The 21,678-nt window shown below is 62.8% G+C and overlaps 1 protein-coding gene across 6 annotated transcripts in view; it reads right to left on the minus strand.

Moving 5' to 3' along the window:
- COL16A1 (collagen type XVI alpha 1 chain) overlaps positions 1–21,678 on the minus strand; it is an 83,274-nt gene that overhangs the window by 39,649 nt on the left and 21,947 nt on the right. For all 6 annotated transcript variants that reach the window (XM_019512261.1, XM_019512259.1, XM_019512260.1 and 3 more), the window contains exons 9-38: positions 18,884–18,934; positions 18,012–18,056; positions 17,147–17,182; positions 15,188–15,214; positions 14,851–14,913; positions 14,149–14,190; positions 14,020–14,064; positions 13,275–13,310; positions 12,865–12,927; positions 11,367–11,411; positions 11,177–11,272; positions 10,858–10,896; positions 9,805–9,849; positions 9,173–9,208; positions 8,606–8,722; positions 7,871–7,906; positions 6,993–7,028; positions 6,716–6,820; positions 6,156–6,200; positions 5,836–5,871; positions 5,492–5,545; positions 4,826–4,957; positions 3,599–3,634; positions 3,167–3,274; positions 2,605–2,727; positions 2,452–2,505; positions 2,330–2,371; positions 1,533–1,568; positions 1,186–1,239; positions 282–350 (exon numbers count right to left, since the gene is read on the minus strand). In XM_019512261.1, the coding sequence (XP_019367806.1) occupies positions 282–350; positions 1,186–1,239; positions 1,533–1,568; positions 2,330–2,371; positions 2,452–2,505; positions 2,605–2,727; positions 3,167–3,274; positions 3,599–3,634; positions 4,826–4,957; positions 5,492–5,545; positions 5,836–5,871; positions 6,156–6,200; positions 6,716–6,820; positions 6,993–7,028; positions 7,871–7,906; positions 8,606–8,722; positions 9,173–9,208; positions 9,805–9,849; positions 10,858–10,896; positions 11,177–11,272; positions 11,367–11,411; positions 12,865–12,927; positions 13,275–13,310; positions 14,020–14,064; positions 14,149–14,190; positions 14,851–14,913; positions 15,188–15,214; positions 17,147–17,182; positions 18,012–18,056; positions 18,884–18,934 (1,752 nt within the window). The remainder of the gene's footprint in view (positions 1–281; positions 351–1,185; positions 1,240–1,532; positions 1,569–2,329; positions 2,372–2,451; positions 2,506–2,604; positions 2,728–3,166; positions 3,275–3,598; positions 3,635–4,825; positions 4,958–5,491; positions 5,546–5,835; positions 5,872–6,155; positions 6,201–6,715; positions 6,821–6,992; positions 7,029–7,870; positions 7,907–8,605; positions 8,723–9,172; positions 9,209–9,804; positions 9,850–10,857; positions 10,897–11,176; positions 11,273–11,366; positions 11,412–12,864; positions 12,928–13,274; positions 13,311–14,019; positions 14,065–14,148; positions 14,191–14,850; positions 14,914–15,187; positions 15,215–17,146; positions 17,183–18,011; positions 18,057–18,883; positions 18,935–21,678) is intronic.

Here is a 21,678-nt window from a genome sequence, read left to right on the forward strand (position 1 = left end):
AAGGCGCCCCTAGGGAGGCATTCGGAGCCTGGAAGGTGGTCGGGCGCAGGGAGGTGGGTGGCTCAACGCAGGAGCACCCCCTACTGGCCCGCCTCACGTGGTGGAAACAGCGGAGGGATACAAATACCCAGCTGTGTTCCTGAGGTGGGATCTCTGCACCCGCCACACCTGGCACCCTGAGAGCCCCCAGCCACGTGCTGGGAAACTGGGCACCCATCCAGGTTTGGACCCCGGGGGCTACCAGTAGCATCCCAGAGCAGGAGCTGGAACCTGGCACTCACCGGTGGCCCAACCACGCTGGCTCCTGGAGGCCCGGGGGGGCCCTCCGCTCCTCTGGGCCCAGGCGATCCCTGCAGGAAGGGAAGAAGAGTCACATCTGGGCTGGGTGAGGAAGCTACTGCCACAGGCTCGAGGCTCAGGCTCCAGGTCTTCCTGGCTCTGCCTTGGTGACACAGCCCCCTCCTCCCTGCAGTCACAGCTGGTGACAATAACTCAGCCACTGGCACAACTATAAAACCTCTGCTAGGAAGGTTTGGAGCCTGAGCAGAGGAGCATGCTTCTGGAAAGGAGCTGGGGCTGTCAAGACCCACGATGGCCTGGGCAGCAGCCAGCAGCATCTCTGCCCCCTGCTTGATGTGCCAACAGAGTGCCCTTCACCTGGGGCGGCTGCAGGATGCTGGGGTCACAGGATGCCAGGATGCTGGACACCTGACGCTGGTAGGGAGTGCGGCGGAGGCAGAAGGCACCAAGCAGAGACCACAGGCCCTTGCAGGCACTGTGCCCAGTCCCTTCCCAGCCTGTTCCCAGTAAAGCTGGGAACTTGGATGCAGGCAAAATCCCCAAGGCACATCCAGGCATCCCCTGCCCTCTGCACCTCTGACCAGGCCATGGCGTCTGGCCCCTCAGGTGCCCCCGTCTCTGGATTTCAGCTGGCACCATTTGCTATCAGCACCAGCATCCCCAGCTGGCACAGCAAAGCTGGACCCATGCCCCCATCGGCCAGCTCTGCAGCGGCTCATCACCAGAGTCGGTTCTGTGACACCAGCCGCGGGAGGCTCCTGGAAGGACAGCGGCTGGCTCCAGGTCTGAGCTCCACCATTGTAACGAGCAGGCGGCAGTGCCCACTCTCCTGCAAGTCCCCTGTGGGCTCGAGGGCAGGGCCCAGTGCCCATCTGGGGCACTCACCGTGATGCCTTTCTCTCCTGCTGCTCCTGGGGGCCCTTGAGGTCCAGAGGGTCCCTGAGGGGCAAGAAGAAACCAGTCAAGGACAGCCTTTGCTCTCCCCACTTGACCCATGCTCTGCAGCCAATCGAGGCACCTTGGCATGATACAGTTTATGCTGCACAGAGAAAACCCTCTTCATGGGCTCCCCTGATGCCCGACCGACCCTACACACGTGCCCTTTGCAACTGAGTGGCTGCTCTGTGATAAGCCCCGCGCCACAGAGGAGGGCTTGGGCTGGCCACAGCCGAGCTGCCCCAAGCCCTTTCCCTGGGGTGGGAGGGAGCGGGGAAGGGTGGAGCTGTACTCACAGGGAGGCCAGGCAAGCCGGTCTTCCCAGGCTCCCCCTGCAAGACAGAGAGAACCAGTCGAGTCTCATTCCAGTCACAGGCTCCAGCAAGAAGATGGGGAAGGCAGCGAGGGTGTCCGCCTCGGACGGGGAGGGGAACGCCCTGCTGCAGGACAGGCATCATTCAGGTCGTCTGGGCCTCCCGGATCCAGCTGGGTCTGGGTTGGACTCCGACACCTTCGTCTGCTCAGGGTTATCCCCAGAGAAGTATCCGTGGCATCTCAGAGGTGATGGAGTCCCACAGGCTGGGGGGCGCTGGACCTCATCTGAGGTCCCTTGGGCCTCTCCATTCCCCCCCAGCATGCTTCAGTGGTTTAAGACTGAAGACTATCAGGAAAAGGAGGAAATAGAGGCTCCCAGGCCAGGCTGCAGGGAGGAGCCGGGGAGGAGAAGACTTTTGTGCCCCTGGAGCCAAGGCTGAAGGGGTGAGCAGAGAGAGCTGGGAGGGGAGGGACAAGGGAGGCCGGGCAGAGCAGACCTGGCTCCTGGAGGGGAGAGGAGGAGGAAGGCGATGCCAGCTTGCTTTGCTGAGCTGGGTGGGGTGAGGAGCAGTGTCCAGTGTGTCCCAGGCCAGGGTAGAGGGAGCTGTAATAGGGTGCAACGTTTGCAAAGCAGGGGTTGGCCCAGCTGGGGAGGAGGCAAGAGGCAGGTGTGCAAAGAGCAGGCACCATGCAGGCTCCTGTGGTCGGGGAGAAGGTGGCACGGGGCTGATGGTCACAGAGCAGGTGCCCTGGGCTACAGCCACATGCTGACACTCACCTCCAGACCCTGCTGGCCAATCCCAGGGGGTCCAGGCTCACCCTAGGGAGACCAGAGAAGTGGGTGAATGGCAGGGCTCCAGCTTGCGGCAGCTCCTGGCACCCAGTGCAGCCTGCACTCACCTGCAGCCCCTTCAGCCCAGGGGGGCCTTGGATCCCTGGGAGTCCTGGTTTTCCCTAGGACACATAGAAACATTAGCCAGCAGCAGTTGTGGCAGAGCTGGTATCGGCGTCACACTGCCAGCAGCGGTGCCAGGTGGGCTGAGGGGCACTCACGGCTTTGCCTGGCTGTCCGATGCCTGGAGGCCCTTGGTCCCCTTTGGGTCCGGCCTTTCCTGGGATCCCAACCACGTCCAAAAACTCGCCCTGGAGACTGGGGCAGGCATCGCAGGCATCTCCCTGCAAGGAGGCAGCACGCACAGAGATGGAGCGCGGAGGCATCCACCCACCCGCACAGATCGGGAGCACCAGGGACTCGAACTCGCTGCCCACCGTTTCAGGGACGGTGGGCATCTCTCATTGCCTGGGGCAGGACTGCCAGGACCATCAGAGGGAAGCATGGAGCAGATCTGGGAGAAGCACCCACGGCACCGTGATGGGAGGGAGCGCGTGTTGTGAGGCGAGGAGAAAGGAAGTCACCTCTTGCAAGGGGTGAAGGGTCCCCTGCAGAGGACCGGTGGGGGACTGGGAATACGGGGCACAGATGGGTGCCCCTGTAGGAAGGGCATGCCCTGGCACTGAGGCGATGCCAGGCCTTGCAAAGGCAGGAGACTGAGGCGGCTCCTAAGATCCTTGCTGGGCCCTACTGAGAGCCCCGTGGGGGCAGCCAGGCACTCACCTTTTCACCCTTAGGCCCCTTCGGACCCCTGGTGCCAGGCTCTCCCGAAAGCCCCGGCAGCCCCGCTGTGCCCGGGATGCCAGGGTCGCCCGTGTTCCCAGCATCTCCCTAGACAGGGAGCAGATGAAGGGTGTGAGGCAGGGAAGCATGCAACGCCCAAACCCACCGCTCCAGGCTCCTGCCCCTGCTCTCCTCGGGAAGCTGGGTGCCAGCTGCTCTGGGGTGGGCACTAGAGGCACGGTCTTGGCCCCCAGCCCCTTTCCCCTCCACAGACTACATGGACGGCTGCTCCGCTCGGGTGCGAGCCAGACCTCAGGTACATGTTCCCAGCAGCTCCACGCCCTCAAGCCACCCACCCCCATCTCTGGTGTGGGATGCTCAGATGCCCCCACCCAGTCCCATGCAGGGGGGGTCCCCTGGCACGCATCTCACCTTCTGTCCTTTTTGCCCAGGCTCCCCTGGTTTGCCCTGGAGAAACAAAACAGCAGCAGGAGGAAGAAATCAGCCCATCAGGGTAGAAGGAAAGCCCCTGACCCCCCATCCCCACGACATCCCTTCCCTGCCCCTGTACAGGAGGAACCCAGATCGGCAATGCAGCCAGGCACTTGGACCACAGGGACTAGTAGGTGAGAAAAGCTCTGTAAGGGGCCCGGAGCTAAAGTCAACCCATCGCACGGCTGCTCTATCGCTTGGGTGAGTAGGAGCTCATGACCTTGGGGTCCCAAGCCACCCATCACTGTGGAGCGAGGGAAATGGCCCAGCTGGAAAGCTTCATCCTACGCTGGTGGCATCTGCCATGCCTGCCCTATCCCGAGCCTGGCGCCCTGTCCCTGCCAGCCTACATCCTTCCCCTCCAGCTGACAAGAAGCGGCTTTTGCAGCCAACGCGAGCGCTTTGGTGGAAAGTTCGCGCTTCATCCAGACTTTCCAGAGGAACCACCAGCAACCAAGAGAAGCCAGGAGGCTCCAAGCAAAACATGCACGTGCACATTACTGATACACATCAGCTCCCGGGAGGGGGAAAGAAAAGGAAAAAGTGGACTCTGGGTTTCAAAAGCGAAGAAGGTTCGAGAACCAGACAAAAACTGAGGCCAGAAGAGTTTGCAAAACACAAGATTTGGGGGCAATTTAATAATAAAGAACAAAGTGATTTGCTCCACAGGGAATTTCTGTTTCTTTTGCTACTGAGTCGGTGGCTGGAAACTTGGCTCCCGGGATCCTCCTTCAACCTCCAGGAAAGAGGGACTCCCCCAGCTCAGAGATAGGGCTACAACCCGGGAGTCCGGGCTCCCAGTCTCCTGCCCTGTTTGCTTTGTGCCGGCACCTTGCTGGGAGCAGGGATGAAGTGGCACTGGCTCATGGCTCAACAAGGGCAAAAGGCATGTCCTCACCTCCAACCCTTCCCACACCTTCAGCTGGGGGCACCATCCCCTTCCCACTTATAAAAGGGGTTTATGTGATGCATGCTGGGACCAAGTGTGTCCTGGCCCCTGCACCCAGCCCCGCAGAGCTCCGGGCTCGGAGCGGGTCTGGGGGTTGGCTCTTTCATGGCCATCTCAGCTGCATCAGTGCACCTCCGCGCTGCAATGCTCACTCCTTCCAATCACCCCCCACAATTGCGCAGGCCCCTGGTCCACCCCAAAGGGCAGAGTTGACTCACCGCCTTGCCGGGCAGTCCCACACCGGGTGGGCCAGGCTCGCCTCTCTCCCCCACAGGGCCGGGCACAGTCACCACAATCTTCCCCCCTTCCAGCGCCTCTGGGCCAGAAGGGCACTGCTCACACGGCTCCCCCTGCAATGGCCATGGAGAGATCCTGGGGTCAGAGAGAGGAGGGCGCCTCCTTGCTCTAAGCTCCCAGTCCCTTGCTGGTAAAGAGCCCGGGGTCCCCACGCATCCCCCTGCCCCACACTGTCTAAAGCCACTGACATCTGGGCCCAGCGTGCCCCAGCCCCCAGCCTGAGGTGCCCATCATGGAGCACGCCACACTCGGATTGGCACGGAGCGGGTCTGGGTGGAGATGACCACGTGGGGCAGGAAGGGGTGGCAGACACTGCTCATGCTGGGGGTGCCCTTGGGCAGAGGGGCTGTGTGCACATGGGCAAGGGGATCATCCCTCACCCCCAAATGGTACTCAGTGGGGGGATTTTGCAGAAGAGGCTCCGTCAACATGCAGGCAGCATGACTGGGGCCAGCTCTGGGTGTGATGTAGCCCAGGCTGCCCTCTTCAGTGCCCCACTCCTCCCCTCCCTGACTGCCTCCCACCCTTCGGCTGCCTCCCCTAGTGCTCGACGCTGGTCCCTTCAAGCCAGGCCAGCTGAGTCTCACCTTTGCTCCTTTGAGACCCTCGGGCCCCACGTCCCCTTTGGCACCAGCAGAGCCCTGCACAGAGACGCAGCAGCTGAGAGGAGGTGTCAGCTCAGACCCCAAGCACCCAGGCAGGCCCTGGTCTGTGCGCACACGCGTGCGCGTGCACACACACACACAGCCCTGTCACCCTACCCCAGAAGTCTACCCACACCTGGATTAACCCTTCCCTCCTTGACTCACTGTCATCACACCATAGCTGTGACCCAGCATCCCTCCCTCCAACCATTTGGGCAGTAGCAAGCCACCCCCTGCCCCCCACACTCAGCCCAGCCCAAGGGGACCTGCTACCCCCTACTACTCACAGGCTTGCCAGCAGGTCCCTCCTGGCCGGCATCCCCCTAGGAAGCAGAGCAGAGAGCACCCGGGTCAGGCTCAGAGGGAGGCGGGGGACAGAGACAGCGATGGCACAGACCCAGCAGGGCCATGGGGCTCACAAGTGACATGAACTTTGGCCCTGAGTGGGCTCAGCCTGGCCCACCGGTTTCATGGCAGAGCAGGGCACCGCTATGACCCACAAAAGGGAGGTGAGACGTGGCTGGAGCTGATCCAACCCTTCAGGCCCAGAGACCTCTGTCTCCAAGGATGGGGGAACAAAGGCGAGATGGGGGCAGGGGGCACTCACCTTTTGTCCCTTGGCTCCAGCCAGCCCAGGAGCACCGGTTTTCCCCTGCAACACAATCAAAGGCTCTGAGTGGTGGATTCAGCAAGGTGGGGAGAAGGGCTGGGATCCCGGGAGCCCTGTGGATGGGTCTGGGAAGACCCCTGGGAACAGCCCTCTGCAGCCCTGGAGACTGGACCACGGCTGGGACCGACCGGGGAATTCATCCCAGCACCAGCCAGGCCAAGGCGGAGGGAAAATTGGGTAGCCAGTCCCAGCTGGCTACCCCTGGGAGCAAAGGAAAGAGCAATGGAGGCTCCTAGCTGGCTAGGGTGGAGAAGGGGTGCAGCCCCCGGGACAGGAGCAGACAGGGCAGCAGCTCTGGCCTTTAGCACCAGCAGCTGGAGGGAGGCTGGAGCCCTGAGAGCTGCCTGGGCCAGAAGTGTGGCTCCACAGGGACTTGGATGCAGTCCGAGTGCGGTCCCCACTCAAATGAGGCCCCCATGCTTCCACCCACATGCCCCCTCAGCCTCTCACCGCATATCCCCTGCAAGCGGGGAGGGGAACAAAGGACATGTGCTCACCGGCAACCCAGGCAGGCCGATCCCCGGCTCCCCCGTGGGTGCTCCCTCCGGGCTCCACAGCCTGGCAGCCAGGACGGCGGGGTCGCACTGCAGGCAGGGCTCACCCTAGGGAAGGAACCGGACAGTGTGGGCTCAGACGGGCTCCGCAGCCATTGATGCAGCAAGATAAACCCTGCGGGCTGCCTACGGGGTCCCTCTTTGCAGGGCAACCAGAGGCAGCCGTTGCAGTCAGCGTGAGAGCAGAAGGGGTCCCCATGGGGCCCTGCCGGGCACTCACCTTCTCGCCCTTGATCCCATTGATGCCGGGGTCTCCCTGAAAGAAGCAGACCCCAGTGGGGCATCAGCCAGGACACAAAGCCTTGGAGCAGCCCCTCCCACAGCGGCTTGAACCACAATAGCATAAGAATTGCCATTTACTGGGTCAGACCACGAGTCCATCCTGCCCAGTCTCCCGTGTCACAGTGGCAAAGAGCGGACGATGACAGGGAGAGAGACCAGGGCATGAACAGGGTTTTTCCCCTGTTCCTCTCTCAGTTGCAGCCTCCAGTATTTAAGGTGTAGGAAGTTCTGGTGCAGAGGCCGTGCCCCTCACTCCCCTGCTCGATAGTGATGGATGCCCCTTTCCTCCAAGAACACGTCCAATCCCTTTGTGAATCCAGCTAAGCTCTCAGCTTCCACCACATCTGGTGGCAAAGAGCTCCACGCTTTAATGACGAGCCACGTGAAAAAGCACGGTCCGGTGTTCATTTTAAGCTTGCCATCTATGCGTTTCATTCTGTGACCCCCTAGTTTTAGGGTGATACTAGTTCCCCTGTATCCCCCCATCCACCTGCCCCACCAGACTGGACACACACGTGGGGTCCTGTGTGCCCCATGGAGCCCTCCCCACAGCTTTGCATCCTGGGGACTGTCTGCAGGTCCTGCATCAGAAAGCGCTACTGGGGCTCGGAGGCATCACCGTCCTCTGCACAGCAGAGCGGCTAGCTCTGTGTGTCATAGGCCCCATAGTGCCCCCAGCTGGAGGAGATTCTCTGGGGGCCCCCACCCCATGCTCTCAAGGTAGGGAGATGTGGCCCGGGCTGGCACGGAGTCACTAGAAGTGTGAACTGTGACAATCCCCAGAGCACAAGGCTCTGGAGCAAAGGCATCACCTACCCTGTCGCCCTTGTGTCCACGGGGTCCCGGCTTGTCCTGGAGGGGGAAAGCCAAGCAGTGAGGTGGAGCAGGGCTGTGCGGCTGCCTCACTGCAGGAGCCACAGGAGGCAAGCGCGAGGTTTTGCTGGCTGTGTGGGTGCTGTGTGCTACCGCACAGCCCCTCACACACCTGCCCAGCCCCGTGGGTGTCTGGGCTACCCCCAAATAGGGACTCCTTAGTAGGGCGGGGTGGTAACTGGTGAGCAGAGCCAGGCAGATTGGGCTGGATAGACCATGAGACTGCGAGGGTTTCGGGGGGAGCAGGACCTGCCCTGGCTGGTGCCAGCTCTGGGCTGGATCTCACACCTGGGGAGGAGCAGGCTGGTTCCCAGTTGGCACAGACCTGGGGCCAAGCCCCTGGGAGCTGGGTGGGCAGATTGGGCACTGAGTGCTGGCCTCCATCCTGCCTCTCATCTGGACCTAAAGCAACCTCCCTGATGCAGCCGGCGAGGGCAGCGTGGAGCTAGGGCCTGCATGAGGAGTAGGCAGGGGCTGGGTGGTGTGAGCAGGGCAAAGAGAAGGCAGGAAGCAGCTACAGAGCCCCTTTCCACCACCCACTCCTTCACCCTCCTCCCTCCCCCTCTGCTCCCCACACGTGGCCCAGATGTGCGGTGCTCCACAGACAGCCTCCCCCTGCCCCCCCAAGTGCCCTGTGGGGTCCTTCACTGGCGGAGGCGGGGGCTGGTTCAGACTCACCGCGATCCCAGCCTTCCCCGGTGCTCCGGGCTCACCCTTGGGCCCCGGCTGTCCTGGGAGGCCGATGGCGTCGACCAGCCCCTCGGGGATGGTGGGACACACTTCACATGGATCACCCTGGGGGAGGGAGGAGAAGGGGAGACACGTGGTCATAGCCCTGGGTATCCTCCACACTCACCCTGCTGGCGAAACGTGGGGTCCCTAAGCGGAGGTGACTGCAGCTGCACCGGGCACATGCAGCTTGGGGCCTCCCCATGGCTCTGGGGGTGCAATGCAGAGGGCCCAGAGGGGTTAGGTCTTGCCAGGACCCAGCTGAGTGCCCAGGCAGGGATGGGTGGTGAGAGCACACGGGACTGTTGTGCCCCTGCATCACCTCTATCTTGGGAGCCTCTCCAGCCAGCCACAAAAGCACCAGGGAGTGGTAGGTAGGGCAGGAGGAAGGCTGAGGCATCTCCACGTGCAACAGGCAGCCTGGGGGCATCTCCATTGCCCTGCCACCCTGCGCTCCCCGCACCCGGCCTGGGCTCCTCCCCAGACTGCCTCTCCCGCCCCTGCTGCAGTACCCACCTTGTTGCCTTTCAAGCCGGGGGTCCCGGGCTTCCCCTGGGAAACAGATGCTGGTTACACACTGCAGAGCTGAGGAGCAAGACCCAGCACAGGGCACTGGGGCAGGGGGCAGCAGCAACCCCCTGTACTGGCCCACCGGGGAGAGCACCAGCTTGTTGCAGCAAGACACCCCCCAGTCCACAGCCCCTTGCCACCTGCTCACGATCAGCAGCCCCGAGCTGCCCCAGCCAGTGCTCCTCACCTCTGCCCTGCCCCTCAACACACAACACTGCTCAAACACCTCCACCCTGCTGTGCACCCCCTTTCCCTTGGCCGCTCTGGTCCCAGGCCCTGCCCGAGAAGGGGCCATCCTGATGGGCAGTGCCCAGCTGGCTCCTTTGGCTTCCCCGATCTGTTAGTTGCATTTGAACACAGCTCTCCAGAGGAGAGAGGCCGGCATGTTAGCAGCTCTAGGACAGCTAGTGGGGCCTCGGCCCAGAGTCAGATGCTCCCAGCCCCTCCCTGACAGCTGGGCTCAATGCCCACCTCTGCTCCTGCCAAGCAGCCGAAATGCAAAGCCGCAACCCCCCCTGCCCGCCCCAGCGCCAAGCCCACAACCCCCCACTCCCAGGCCAGAGGAGGCTGGCACTCACGGGTTTCCCAGTTGAACCTTCGGGTCCAGGAGCTCCTGAATTACCCTAGAAAGAGGCCAGAGAAAATGCAAACAGCCTGAGCCCAGGGCTGGCCAGACACCAGGCAGCGCCAGGGAAACGTGGTTGGCCGGACCACACCATAGCCAAGAGCTGAGCTGCAGGGGCAGGGCATGAGGCTGGGGATTAGTGTGGGGTACCTGAGGTTACAGCTCCCCTGCAGCCCCCTGGTCCTACACACAGGCCCCTCTGTGCTGCCCTATAGCCATCCTGCTACCCCAGCCCTGGGCTGTCTGCTCCCAGCTCTGCTGATGCCGACCTATAAGTCCCTGGCTCCCTGCACCCAGCCCTGCTCCTCCACCCCCCGCTATCCTGTCCCAGAGATGCCTACCCTCTACACAGGTACAGCTGGGGGCTGCCAAGCTACCTTCCTCTGGGGAAGGCTCTGCCCATGCCAGGCCTATGCCCAGGGAAGCTGCATGGGGAGCCAGTGGGAAGAGGCAGAGCCTGGACAAGAAACTCAGCTCTGCTGCACAGATGCACAGACACGATCCCCCACTCCGAGACGCGGAGCTGACATCGCCCCGGCTTGCTGCTTCCCACGGGCTCGCCAGAGCTTCAGCCCGTGGGTGGCGGGTTGGATTCTCCTTGGAAGGAGATGAAAGCAAAAGCAGCCCAATTCCACCCGCTCCCCCGCTGCCCAGCTCTGCAGCATCAATCCCTCCAGCTCCACCGCCTCCTCAGCCTTCGTCTCCCCAAAGCCCTTGAGCTTCCGGCTCTTCCCTCCCAGCACCCCCCTGCCCTTCACTACAGCTCAGGGACAAAGGCAGGCAGGGGGGTAGCCTTGCTAATGGGGTCTTCCTCAGCCCCCTTTGCTGTGGGGCCTGCTTCCTGCTGGAATGAGAGGATGGGGACTAAGGTCCAGGGGTCCTATCTGAGCGGGACCCTCTGCCCTGGGCTGGCTTCAGACCCAGAGGAGTTCTCCTGGGCATAGCTATAGCCCTGCCAGGCCCTGCCCTGGGCATGCTGGCTTTCACCTGTGGAGGAGGCACTTACCTTTTCTCCTTTAGGACCTGGTGGGCCCCCAGGGTCCCCCTGGAATAAAGACAGAGAGGGGTTAGCCCAGCCTGGGGGGCACGTGGCCACCGCAGCGCTGGACCCCAGCATCCCAGCTTGGTCCGTGAGCAATGGGAAGCCCGCAGCTGTGGCACCCACAACTCCCCCCACCCAGCCATGCCATGGGCTAGTTAAGTATGCAGCCCACTGGCCCCAAGGATTGCTGGAGCCCTCCAAGAGGCTGGCAGACTGGAGCGGTGACTGTGCACGTCCCGCTGGAGAGGTAGCCGGAGGGCTGGGAGCCTGACCAAATCCTTACCGGCTTCCCTGGCAGTCCGATCCCTGAGGGGCCGGGCACCCCGGGTGGGCCTGGCTCTCCAGCGAGTCCCTCTGGTCCTACAAGCCCTGGATCACCCTAGAAAGCAAACAGAGCCATGAGCCTGGCACCTTCTGCCGTCGGGTCCCCAGTTACAAGTCATCTCTCGCCCACCGAACCCTCAGCACAGTACCTTCTGGCCCTTGGGCCCCACCACACATATCTCTCCAGGTCGGCCCTGTCAGCGAAGGAAAGAAGAGTTAGCCATCCCTGTAGCTTCACTGGGGCAAGGCCTCGCTTTTTGCTTTGTGCCCGTACAGCACCATGCACCATAGGGACCTGTTCCATGACTTGTTCTGCTATCGTGACACAAGTAATAAATAACACCACTGCATGCTGGAGTCTGGAGAAGAGAAGGCCGAGAGCAGATTTAATAGCAGCCTTTGATGACTTGAAGAGGGGCTGCAAAGAGGATGGAGCTGGGCTGTTCTCCGTGGGGGCAGATGACAGGACAAGGAGCAATGGGCTCAAGTTGCAGCAAGGGAGGCTGAGGTTAGATAGTAGGAAAAACTCTCTCATGAGGAGAGTGAAGCACTGGAACAGGTTACCCAGGGAGGCTGTGGACTCTCCATCCTTGGAGGTGTTTAAGACTCAGAAGCCTAGTTGGGCTGGTCCTGCTTTGAGCAGGGGGTTAGACTAGATGTGACCTCCTGAGGTCCTTTCAACCCTCATTTTCTATGATTGTGGCCCCTGGAAATGTCAACGTACCTTGGAGGTGGGCCTGCAGCATAGGCAGACACACCTGAGCCAGCTTTCAACTAGCTGCCTGGGGCACCGATAGCAGTGAAGATGCCGCAGCGGGGACTGGGTACCAGTAATCCAAGTACATCCCCCCTCCCACAGCCGTGTGCACTTGCCGTCAGCTCCTGCCAGTGAAAGACCACGGCCTGGCCCCTGCTCGAGGGAGGTCACGCACCGGGGAATCCCAGACAGGTGCCAGAGAGACTGCGGCAGTGCGGAGATGGCCTCCCACTTATACAGCACCTCCCTCTGGAGGCATCTCAAACCTCTTCGCCATATGTATTGCTGGGCTCAGCAGCCATGGGTGAAATGCAGCCACCTCTGGGGTGGATGCAGCATCTGTTGTGCAGCACAGCCACTTAACAGCTGCCAGGGGAGCGTTAGGCAGGGAACAGGGCTTTGCTGCTCCAGAACAGGCAGCTCTTGCAGGCTTGGGGCTGCCCTGCAAACAGGTTGTACCTCTTTGCACCAGAGCCCAGCAACAAGGCAAGGCCGGAAAGCTGAGCCAGGCCAGACACTGGAAGAAAGGGGCCAGATCCTCCATGAAGGGCTAAAAGGGGCTGTGCTGATTTACACCCTCAGTGCCTCTGGCCCACAGAGCCCTGATGGCTTGGAGATGCCCTGCACTTCGGGAGTCAGCTCAGCCTCCAGCTAGGTCCCACCACCGCTGCACCCATGCGGGGAAGACCCTGCAGGCTCAGGGCCCTCGGTGGGTGCATGGGGGTCGGGGGGTCTCTTCTGCAAACCAAGCTGGCAACTCTCCGGTGGTATCTCACGGCTGCTGAGGACCCACAGGGATGGCTTCAGCACCTGCCAAGCCCCACGTCCAGGAGCAGTCCTCAGAGAGGAGAGGCTGGGTTCGAAGATGGAGATGGCAGGGAAGGACTTACGTCGTGGCCCGGGCGCCCTGGCTTCCCATGGAGCCCTCCGTCGCCTTTCTCGCCCTTCTGGCCCTACAGGAAGCAAGTCGGAGAGCTGCAGTCAGTGGAGGGTGGCCCTATAGGAGGGGCTGTCTCATTCCCCTGGACCCCAGGCCCCTTCCCCAAAACCTCCACTCACCCCTCTCTAACCACCTCCAGCATCCAGCTCACTCCCATGTGGCCTCCCTTCGCCGGGCCCAACCCTCAGCTCACACCTTCACTTGGCCCTGTCCCTCCCCCCAACACCTGCTCCCCACCAAGAGAGAGTCCCGACCCCTGGGGTGCCCTCTCCGGCCATGTGGGATGACCCCTCCACACAGCCCTGCCCCTCCTGGCCCTGCCACCCCTCCAGTCCTGGACCCACAGCCGGGGGGAATTACCTTCTGCCCATCAGCGCCCATCGAACCCGTCAGGCCCTGTTCACAACAGAAGCAAGGGGCATTAGAAGGGCTCCCTGCTACTCTCAGCAGGCTCCTGCACCTGTGTCCACCTTACAGGACCTCCCTGAGCAGGCCTCCCCCCATGCCAGATGGCTGGATGGTTTCTCTGCAATCCCCTCACAAATCCTGGCCAATAAATATTTACTTCCCCCCTTATGCACTTGGCCGCTCTGCAAAGAAACATCTGAGTGGTCTCCCCTGGCAAAGGCTACAGCGGGGGATTAACCTGTGCAAGGGCTGGGAGCAAGAGTCTCTCCAGCTGCCAAGGGGGGAAGGATCAAAAGGAAGCAGAGACCGGAGCATGTGCCAGGCGGGTCACACGTGGGCCAATGGGTCCTGATGCAAGGAGCGGAGTCAAGGGCATAACTCCATAGGAGCAATGCCCATTTTGCCTGCCCTGGGCTTTCCAAACCTCCCGGCACAGCCCCTGGGGAAACTACCCGTCTGTATAACACAGCCAGCGGGTGCTGTGCCCCTGGCAATAGCTGAACAGGGGATGCTGCCTCTCATGGCGCCAGTCTGGGGGAGTAGGCTGAGGAGGGCAGGGCAGCAACTGGAGAGGCCACGGAGAACCTCAGATGCCCTGCGGCAGGGGAAGATGAGTCGTAGCAACGGGGGGAATCCAGCTCGGCGGAGGGGGGGTGCGCATCCCACTCCTGCCACCATGCAAATGCTCTGCACTTACCACATCGCCGCGCTCCCCCTTCTCGCCTTTCGGCCCCTCGGCACACTTGGGATAGAAAAAGGATGAGGGTTAGAGGAGCATGAGGCATCACCGAGGGCGAGGTGGCAAGGAAGCGGGGCGGCACCTCACCTGCAAGGGGCCATCGGGGGAGGTCCGCACGCAGTCGGAGCCCTGCGGAGGGAAGGGACAGGCTGCAGAGGAAGGAGAGCGCTGGCATAGCAGATGCGGGGGGTTGAGGAGCTGTCTAAGGCCCTGGGGCTGGGGCACGGTGGGACGCCAGAGCCTTGGGAAGGCACAAGAGGTGTCTGTCCTAGTGGTTGCTGGTAAGAGCCCTTCCCCACCAGCCCAGCTATCACGGGAACAGGTCAAGCCCAAGACGAGACACCCTCAGGCTTTGTGGCCAAGGCCCATCCCTAGATGCAGCCCTGGTTGATCAACAAGCAGAGGGTGGGGGCTGGTTTTGCCTCCCCCCATCTCCCCCAGCAGACGTGGCCCCACCAACGCCTGGGGCCTCCTCGGCAGAGACCCAGCACCGTCCTCCATGCCACTTCTGGGACAGCACGCTCGCTTATCCTGTGCCATGGAGGGGGGCGATGGGTGGGGAGACAGGGCGCAGGACTGGCTGGGAACAGGGGCAGGGACCCCAAACTGCAATCTGGCCAGCTTGAGGGCTAGGGTATCCTGGGCAGGGGGAGGTACCAGCCTGGGAGGCAAAACAGGAGGACACGGGACACGGCTAGGTCTTTCCGGGCACACTTCGCACAGGGTGCCACCCTCCAGCCCCCACATCAGGCAGGCCGACAGCTCCAGGTCACCATCCCAATCACTCACGCGCTCGCCTTTCTCCCCCTTCGAGCCGAAGGTCCCAGGCAGTCCTCGTTCTCCTTTCCCACCCTGTGCACAAGAAGGGGAGATTCGTAGGGCCAGCCAGAGCATTGAGAGCACCCAGCCCCGGACACGCAGGCAAGCCCACACACAAAAGCACGTGCACAATTATGAACACCAGGACAGACGTGTGCGTGCAAGCACACGAGTGTGCGCTCACTGGCACCAGCAAACCCACTGCATCCTCTGAGCCAGGGAGGGGTGGCATAAACAGACCGGCCATGCCCCAAAGAGGGGCTGGCCCTCGGGCCCTGCTTGTCCTGCAGCGTGGGGACACACTTACCTTGGGGCCGGGGGGACCAAGCGTGACCTAAGGAGACAGAAAAGAAACCTGTCAATAAAATGTGGCCCCCCCTGCAGCCAAGAGAGATGGGGGACAACGTGCAGGAGGACAGAAGAGGAGAGGAAGAGGGGAAGAGCGTGAGGGGTGGTGGGAAAAAGAGGCGTAAGCAATTGCATTCCTCCGCAAGCCACAATTCAGGCAGATTCTGGCACTGGTGACCAGCCTGGATGCCCACGTGACCCGGTATCACGGTATCGACGTGTCACGGCCCATCTACCAGTGCACGCAGAGGCTTGTTGCAAGGCCCTGGGTCCCCTGGACTCCTGCCACCGGGCAGGAGGAGCTGGGAGTGGGGCGGGAAAGCAGCACTAAGCAGAGGAAACAACGCTCTCCCCTAGACGAGCCCCCAGCCGCTCCCCAGCGGAGGCCGGCTGGCTGGGAGAGCGACCGCGGCACGGATGAGCGGAGGGGAACGTCGGACCACAGAGAGCTGCGCCGCCGCCTCCTTCCCTCGCGCCGTAATTCCTTCCTCCGCTCCCGCGCTCTTTCATTCATTGTCATGCCCTGTGCCAAACGGGGGTTGCCATAGGAACCCTCCGGACATCTGGAAGCCATCAGAGATGTTCCCCAGCCAGCCAGATGCTGGGCCAGGAAGGATGAGGGAGTCTGGGGGGGGTCTTTGAAGATGAAACGGGGGGGCCAGAGCCAGCTGAGGAAGGCGAGGTCCTGGGGAAGCCCCCGGGGTGCACTGGATGGGGAACGGGGTCCCCTGGGGCTGGGACAACGGGAGTCCAGCCCGGTGCTGTGGCAGCGTCTTCTGGCTCGGCAGAAGCGGGGAGCCGGCAGAGCTGGGGGCAGGATGAGGGGACAGGCCTGTCCTGCTGTACGGGGGCAGAGATGTGGGGGGAGGAGTGAGGACCAGGTCACACTGCATGCAGCCTCCTACCACCAGTGCCATGAAACAGGCCCAGGGCCCAGATCCAAGCCCTGGCTTTGCGCCCGGCTTTGGCAACAAGGGGCAAGCCTCACATCACTCCTTTGTGGGGCCCGTCCCCCTCCAAGCCCCATGGAAAGCAGCTCCATCGCTGCAGCAGTCAGCACTGGGCGATCTCCGGTGATGCCCGCCTGCCCCCGGGGCTGAGGCGTGGCTGCGGAGAGGGTAGCGTGCACGGGCTGGAACGGCACGGCCCGGCACGGCGCTCTGTGCTGGGGAGCCCCGGCAGGCTGGGGCCTTTGATGCACAGGCCACGACGAGCCCTGCTGGTATGTGGGAGTGTCGAGCCACGGTGCTGCACCGAGGAGGGATGGGGCTGGGCACGGCCCGAGTGACCTGCAGCTCAGGCACGGGCTGGGACGGCCCTTCCCTGGGCAGCTCAGGCAGCCTCGCTGCATTAGGAGATGCGGAAGATCTACCTGGAAGGGCAGGGACTCAACTTCCTCGTCTCCCGTGTCACAGCATGGGGCGGCCCAGAGCCAGCTCTCTGGCCTGATGGTCCCCACCAGCCCCTGGCTCTGGAGACCAGACCTAGGGGCTGGCCCTGCCAGAGACCTGGCCTGATTCCCACCTCAAGCTGAAGAGGGAATCTGCCCCCACTGCCAGAGGACCGGAGCCCCCTGTGATGTGGCGACTCCCCCAGCCCCAGGCAGGAAAGCCAGGCCGCTATCTCCAGCACAACGGGGGAGCAGCTAAGGGACTCACCAGAGGTCACACAGGCAGGCTGTGGCGGAGCGGGGAAGCGGACATGGGTCTCCCAGACAAGAGCCCCGACCACAGGGCCATGCTGCCTCTCCTGAGCGTGGGCAAGAGCAGGAGACAGAGCAGGGAAGAGTGACGGACCCAGCGCGCTCCTCTAGTCAGGAGGGCCCGCAACCACCCCACAGCAGGGGGAAACCCTCCTCCCAACCTCACCCCCCATCCCCCAGCCAAAACCCCAAACCAGCCTCAGGTCCTTGACTTACGTTGGTGTGCTGGGCTCTCGGTGGGCAGGGCGGGCACTGGAAGAGAAGGGCAAGCCTTTAACTACCTCTGGGCACAACCAACCCCGCCAGCCCCGAAACCTTCCCACCTTGGATCCCACCCTGACCCCTCCCCGGGGGGTATGGAGGGTGATGGGCATTTAAAAGGGGTAGGGGGAATATTTCTAATGACAAGCCAAACCAGGCACTTGAGTTAGGCCCCAGCGCTGCTGGAGACTGACTGGCACCAGTGGGGCCCAGCACTGTGATGTGCAACAGGCAGCGGCATGGGCAACACCAGAGGCAGCTGCAAGTCTGCTGCAGAGGCCAGGACCAGGCCATCAGCAGCAGGCAGGAACCCTTCAGAGGCTACTACCTAATGGCCTGACCCTGACCCTGCCCTTGACCCCCCTCCCGGAAACTGCTGCTGGGAGCAGGAGGGGAAGAGCAGCGTAGGAAGGGCCGGGGGGAAGCACACGGCTGCTCCTACAGCAACAGATTCCCCCTCCCAGCTCCTTCTCCTGGGGCTCTGGGACCTGCCAGCGCTGACCGGGGGGTTGTACGTGTGGGTTTGTGGCTTGACCACAGGCTCCTTCAGCCAAACCGGTGGCTGCGAGTTGCTCCCACGGAAACAGCCAGCTCCAGCCAGGCAGGCATCAAGTGCCCTATATTCTCCCTAAACCACTTAGACCGGCTGGACTTCTTCCATGGGAAGCAACGTGAGGAGACTACGGGCAGAGAGAGCAGCTCCCTCGCTGCTCTGAGCCATGCGTGGATGGGCAGGGGAGCCCAGCTCCTACCAGGGCTCCCTCCCCCCACATCTGGCACAGCTGGAGCACTGCGCAGCCCCCCAAATGCGTTGCCTTACCTCGCCTGCTGGCATGCCTGGCTGGCCAGGGGGGCCTTGGTAGCCCTGCGGGAAGCAACACAGAGAGAGGTGCGTGTAGGAAGGGAAGAGGCCGAATACACGGAGCCACACACCAGCGCCATGCCCCTCCCATCTGGGCCTGCAATGTGGGCCTGGGCAGTCATTTTCCCTTGCTGAAGCCAGCTCCACATGCAGCTCTCACCAGCAAAAGCCAATGAGGAGTCAGATGCCGGGAATCCCGAATGGGGAAACCAGGACTCATGCTGGGAGGCCAAGCCAGGCAGCACCGGAGGTGCCGAGGTCCCGGCGCTTGCCCGGCATTTCAGAGCCATCTGGGAGCTGCAGCCCGAGCTCGGAGGTGCCGGCAGCTCCAGTCTGGCTGGGACAAGGCAGCCCTGAGAAGCAGCTGGGCTCTGTCCAGGAGCGACACGGAGCAAACACCGCTCTAAGTGCTGCCGCAGCAGCCGGACAAGCCGCTCTTTGATTCAGTGTCCGTAGCCTTGGTGGGAGGGGAGGAGGCAGGAGGAAGCACGGTGCACAGGGTGTCTCCCCGCGCTGCCTGCAGCACCAGTCAACGGGGCAGGGCACGGCAGCTCCCAATGCCGGGCTGGGATCCAGGCCCCCCGGCCAGAGTGGCAGCGAGGAAATGCAGGCACGGGCTGCGCAGCGGGCCGCCTGCCAGGGTGCCCTGGGGATCAAGGTCTCCGGTGTGGAAGATAAGAGGCTGCGTGGTAACGAGGGGGGCGTGGAGCAGGATGCAAAGGGGGTGTCTGTTCAGGGTAGCGCAGGCTGGGGGCACCCATCCAGGGGGCTGAAAACCAGGAGAGGTCCTAATCCCCACCCCTGCACAGCATGCACCCCCGAGCCCTCACCTTTTCTCCTTGGTTACCCTTCACACCGACTTGCCCCGGCGCCTTCGCCTCCTGCAGAGAGAGCAGAGCCGCCCCAGCGCTACAGACCCTCCTGCCTCTGTCGCGGGCAAGGGGAGGCTGGATGGGGCAGCTCCCATCATCCTTCACCGCCCCGCTGGGAGAAGCGGGAAGTCACCATCTTTCCCCCATGGTTGGAAACTACAGCTGACTCATGTCACGCCACCCCCCAGCCTTGCCTGGAAGCTCAACACGGCTCCCCACGACACAGCTAGAGCCACCCAGGTGGGGGGACCTCCTTGCCAACACCCCCCCACAGGCTGCTTTGGGCTCGGACAGCCGGCAACCAACCCCTCGGCCCATTTGCTCTTGCCATCCAAGTCCCTGTCGTTGCAAGGCAGGCAGCCTGCCCGTTCACACGGGGTATATGGAGCATTGCTGCACCTGCCCACCCAGGAAGTCTTTGCTGGCTGGGGCACGACTCCTGGTGACATGTCAAACCCAGCATCCTGCCCTGCCTGCCTGCACTGGGCTCTGCCCTGGCACCCTCGGACAGACCCCCCCGTCCGATTTCCCGCTGAGCCTGGAGCCTCTCTCCCTGGCTGCTCGGGAAGCAGCCGGAGGCCAGCACTCCTCGTTCGGCACAGACAAGCCTGGTGCTTGTTTGAGGAGGGAGCTTTTCCCCTCCTCTCCTGGCCTCGGCCCCCACACACCCTGCCAGCCGCTCGTGCCCCGACTCTCCCGCTGACCCGACAGCCCCGCGGCTGCTCACTTCCCCAGCCTGCGGAAAATGTGATGCAGGATATCAAGCGGGGGGGGGTGAATCAATGCAGCTGTGTTCTCCGCCACGGGAGCGTGGGCGCTGCATCGAGAGGTCTGGGGAACATCCCAGAGCCCTGGAGGAGAGACAGATCTCAGGGACAGAGGCCTGCTCTCTGCCGCGCAGACAGGAGGGGTTTCAGGGCACGGGGCTGGGCTTTCCAGCTGGTTCTGGGTTCAAGAGCGTGCAGGCTGCTAGGTTCCCATCTGCGCTACTCAGAGGGCATCCTGGATGTCAGGGGATGTTTGTTGGAGGGGCGAGCTGTGCATACCACCTTCTGCCAGGCCCAAGAGCCCAACCTGCCCTCGCAGGCCCCTATCCGACGCCTGCTTCCTAGCCGGACAGCCCGGCTCCCAGGCTGGGATGAAGAACCATCGAAAAGCGGGGCTGGATGGGGCCTCAGGAGGTCACCACTAGTCCAGCCCCTTCCCCAAGGCAGGATCGTCCCCAGACACGTCCTTGTCTAACCTATTCCTGAAATGGCACGATTCACCCTGTCGCACAGCTGTAAGGCACGCTGCCCAGAGGCACCGAACCTCCACAGGCACAGCAGGACCAGCCGCTCCCCCCACCAACCCCCCACAACACGCCAGTCCTGCTCCATGCACCCCGAGCAGCTGCTGGGTATGGCTGGCTGTGGGAGTACCTCCTGCCCTAGACTGCCGCTGGAAGAGGCCAGACGCAGGCCAAAGCCCGGTCAGGAAAGGCTGGGAGGACAGGGTCCAGGCAAGCACGCAGGCAGAGGCTGGGGAGGGCAATCCGCTCGCTGCTGCTTGCAAATTCATCTGCTTCCCATTTGGGGCTGGGTTTTGCTCCCTCCTCCCCCCAGGCAGGGACATCCATCAAATGCCCCAGGCTGAGATGGCCCCGTTCGGGCCCTTGGAAGCGAGGCGGCCAGAGGAAACCATCCCGCAGCGAGCACCCAGTGATTTCGCCAGGGCTGCAAGGGAGATGCCTTCAGGTGAAGTGCTGCAGGAAACCTCGGTGCCCACGGCTGCAGCTCAGCTCCGCCTCGGTGCCTCCCGTGGACACCCTTAAGCTTCTCCTGGCAGCCGGGGGCCCTCAGACCAGGCTGGCCTCATGCTTTCCCTTAAAGTCTCTTAATGTTGCCCTGATATCTGGCTCTAGAAGGCAACTCTCCCCTCCTGGTGAGTGGGGCCTCTGGCCAGCCAGGGTAGGAGGGAGCCAGCTCGCCTGGTCCAGGAGATTTCAATTTAAACCCCTCCAGAGCTCCAAGAATAGGCAGCGACAGCAGGAGCTAAGGAGATGTGGCTCTTGTCACTGAGCACCGCTGTGGCTTGGATCCTCTGGGCACTGGTGGGGGTTCGCTAGCTGGCACAGGCAGTAGGTGGGGTGGGGGGCAGGTTTAGGGAGGGGATGTGCTGGGGCGTGCTCTGCTAGGGCTTATCTCTGCTGCCCAGGACCCATCAGGCACAGGTTACAGCAGCCCAGAGGCTGCTCTGAGTGACACCCAAGGCTGCGCTGGCCCCTGAATGGGTCTACTTCCCAGAGCTGCCTGGCTGCCCTCCCAAGCACGGGGCATACTGGTAGCACTGACTGCCATGCGGATGCTCCATGTGGAGTGACCACTGGCACCAGGAGGGAACATTGCTCAGTGACATGCCGGGTCCTAAGGCCCAGAGACCCTGCAGCCCCCTCCGTGGGGGATGGGAGGCATGGAAAGCTCCCAGAGCCCTGCACGGCCGTGGCCATGGGGAGCCAGGCTGGAGCCCGCTAGCTGCGCAGCCCAGAGGTAAACACAGGAAGAGCCAGCTTGTCAGGGCCACGGCACCATGACAGGAGGGGAAGGGTTTGGACAGGCAACAAGACAGAGAGGAAACCATCCGTCCTTCATATCCTGTCTCTTTGCCGCCAGCAGGTTTCGAGCCCAGACCTCTTGGGCTGCCAGGAGTGCTGCGAGGGAAGTGAAGGCGCAAGCAGACACACAGACAGCACCAGAGCGTGCAGCTGGCTGGGA

This window comes from Gavialis gangeticus, unplaced genomic scaffold (genome assembly GCF_001723915.1).
Source record: "Gavialis gangeticus isolate Ggan-Ray unplaced genomic scaffold, GavGan_comp1, whole genome shotgun sequence".
Lineage (NCBI taxonomy): Eukaryota > Metazoa > Chordata > Crocodylia > Gavialidae > Gavialis > Gavialis gangeticus.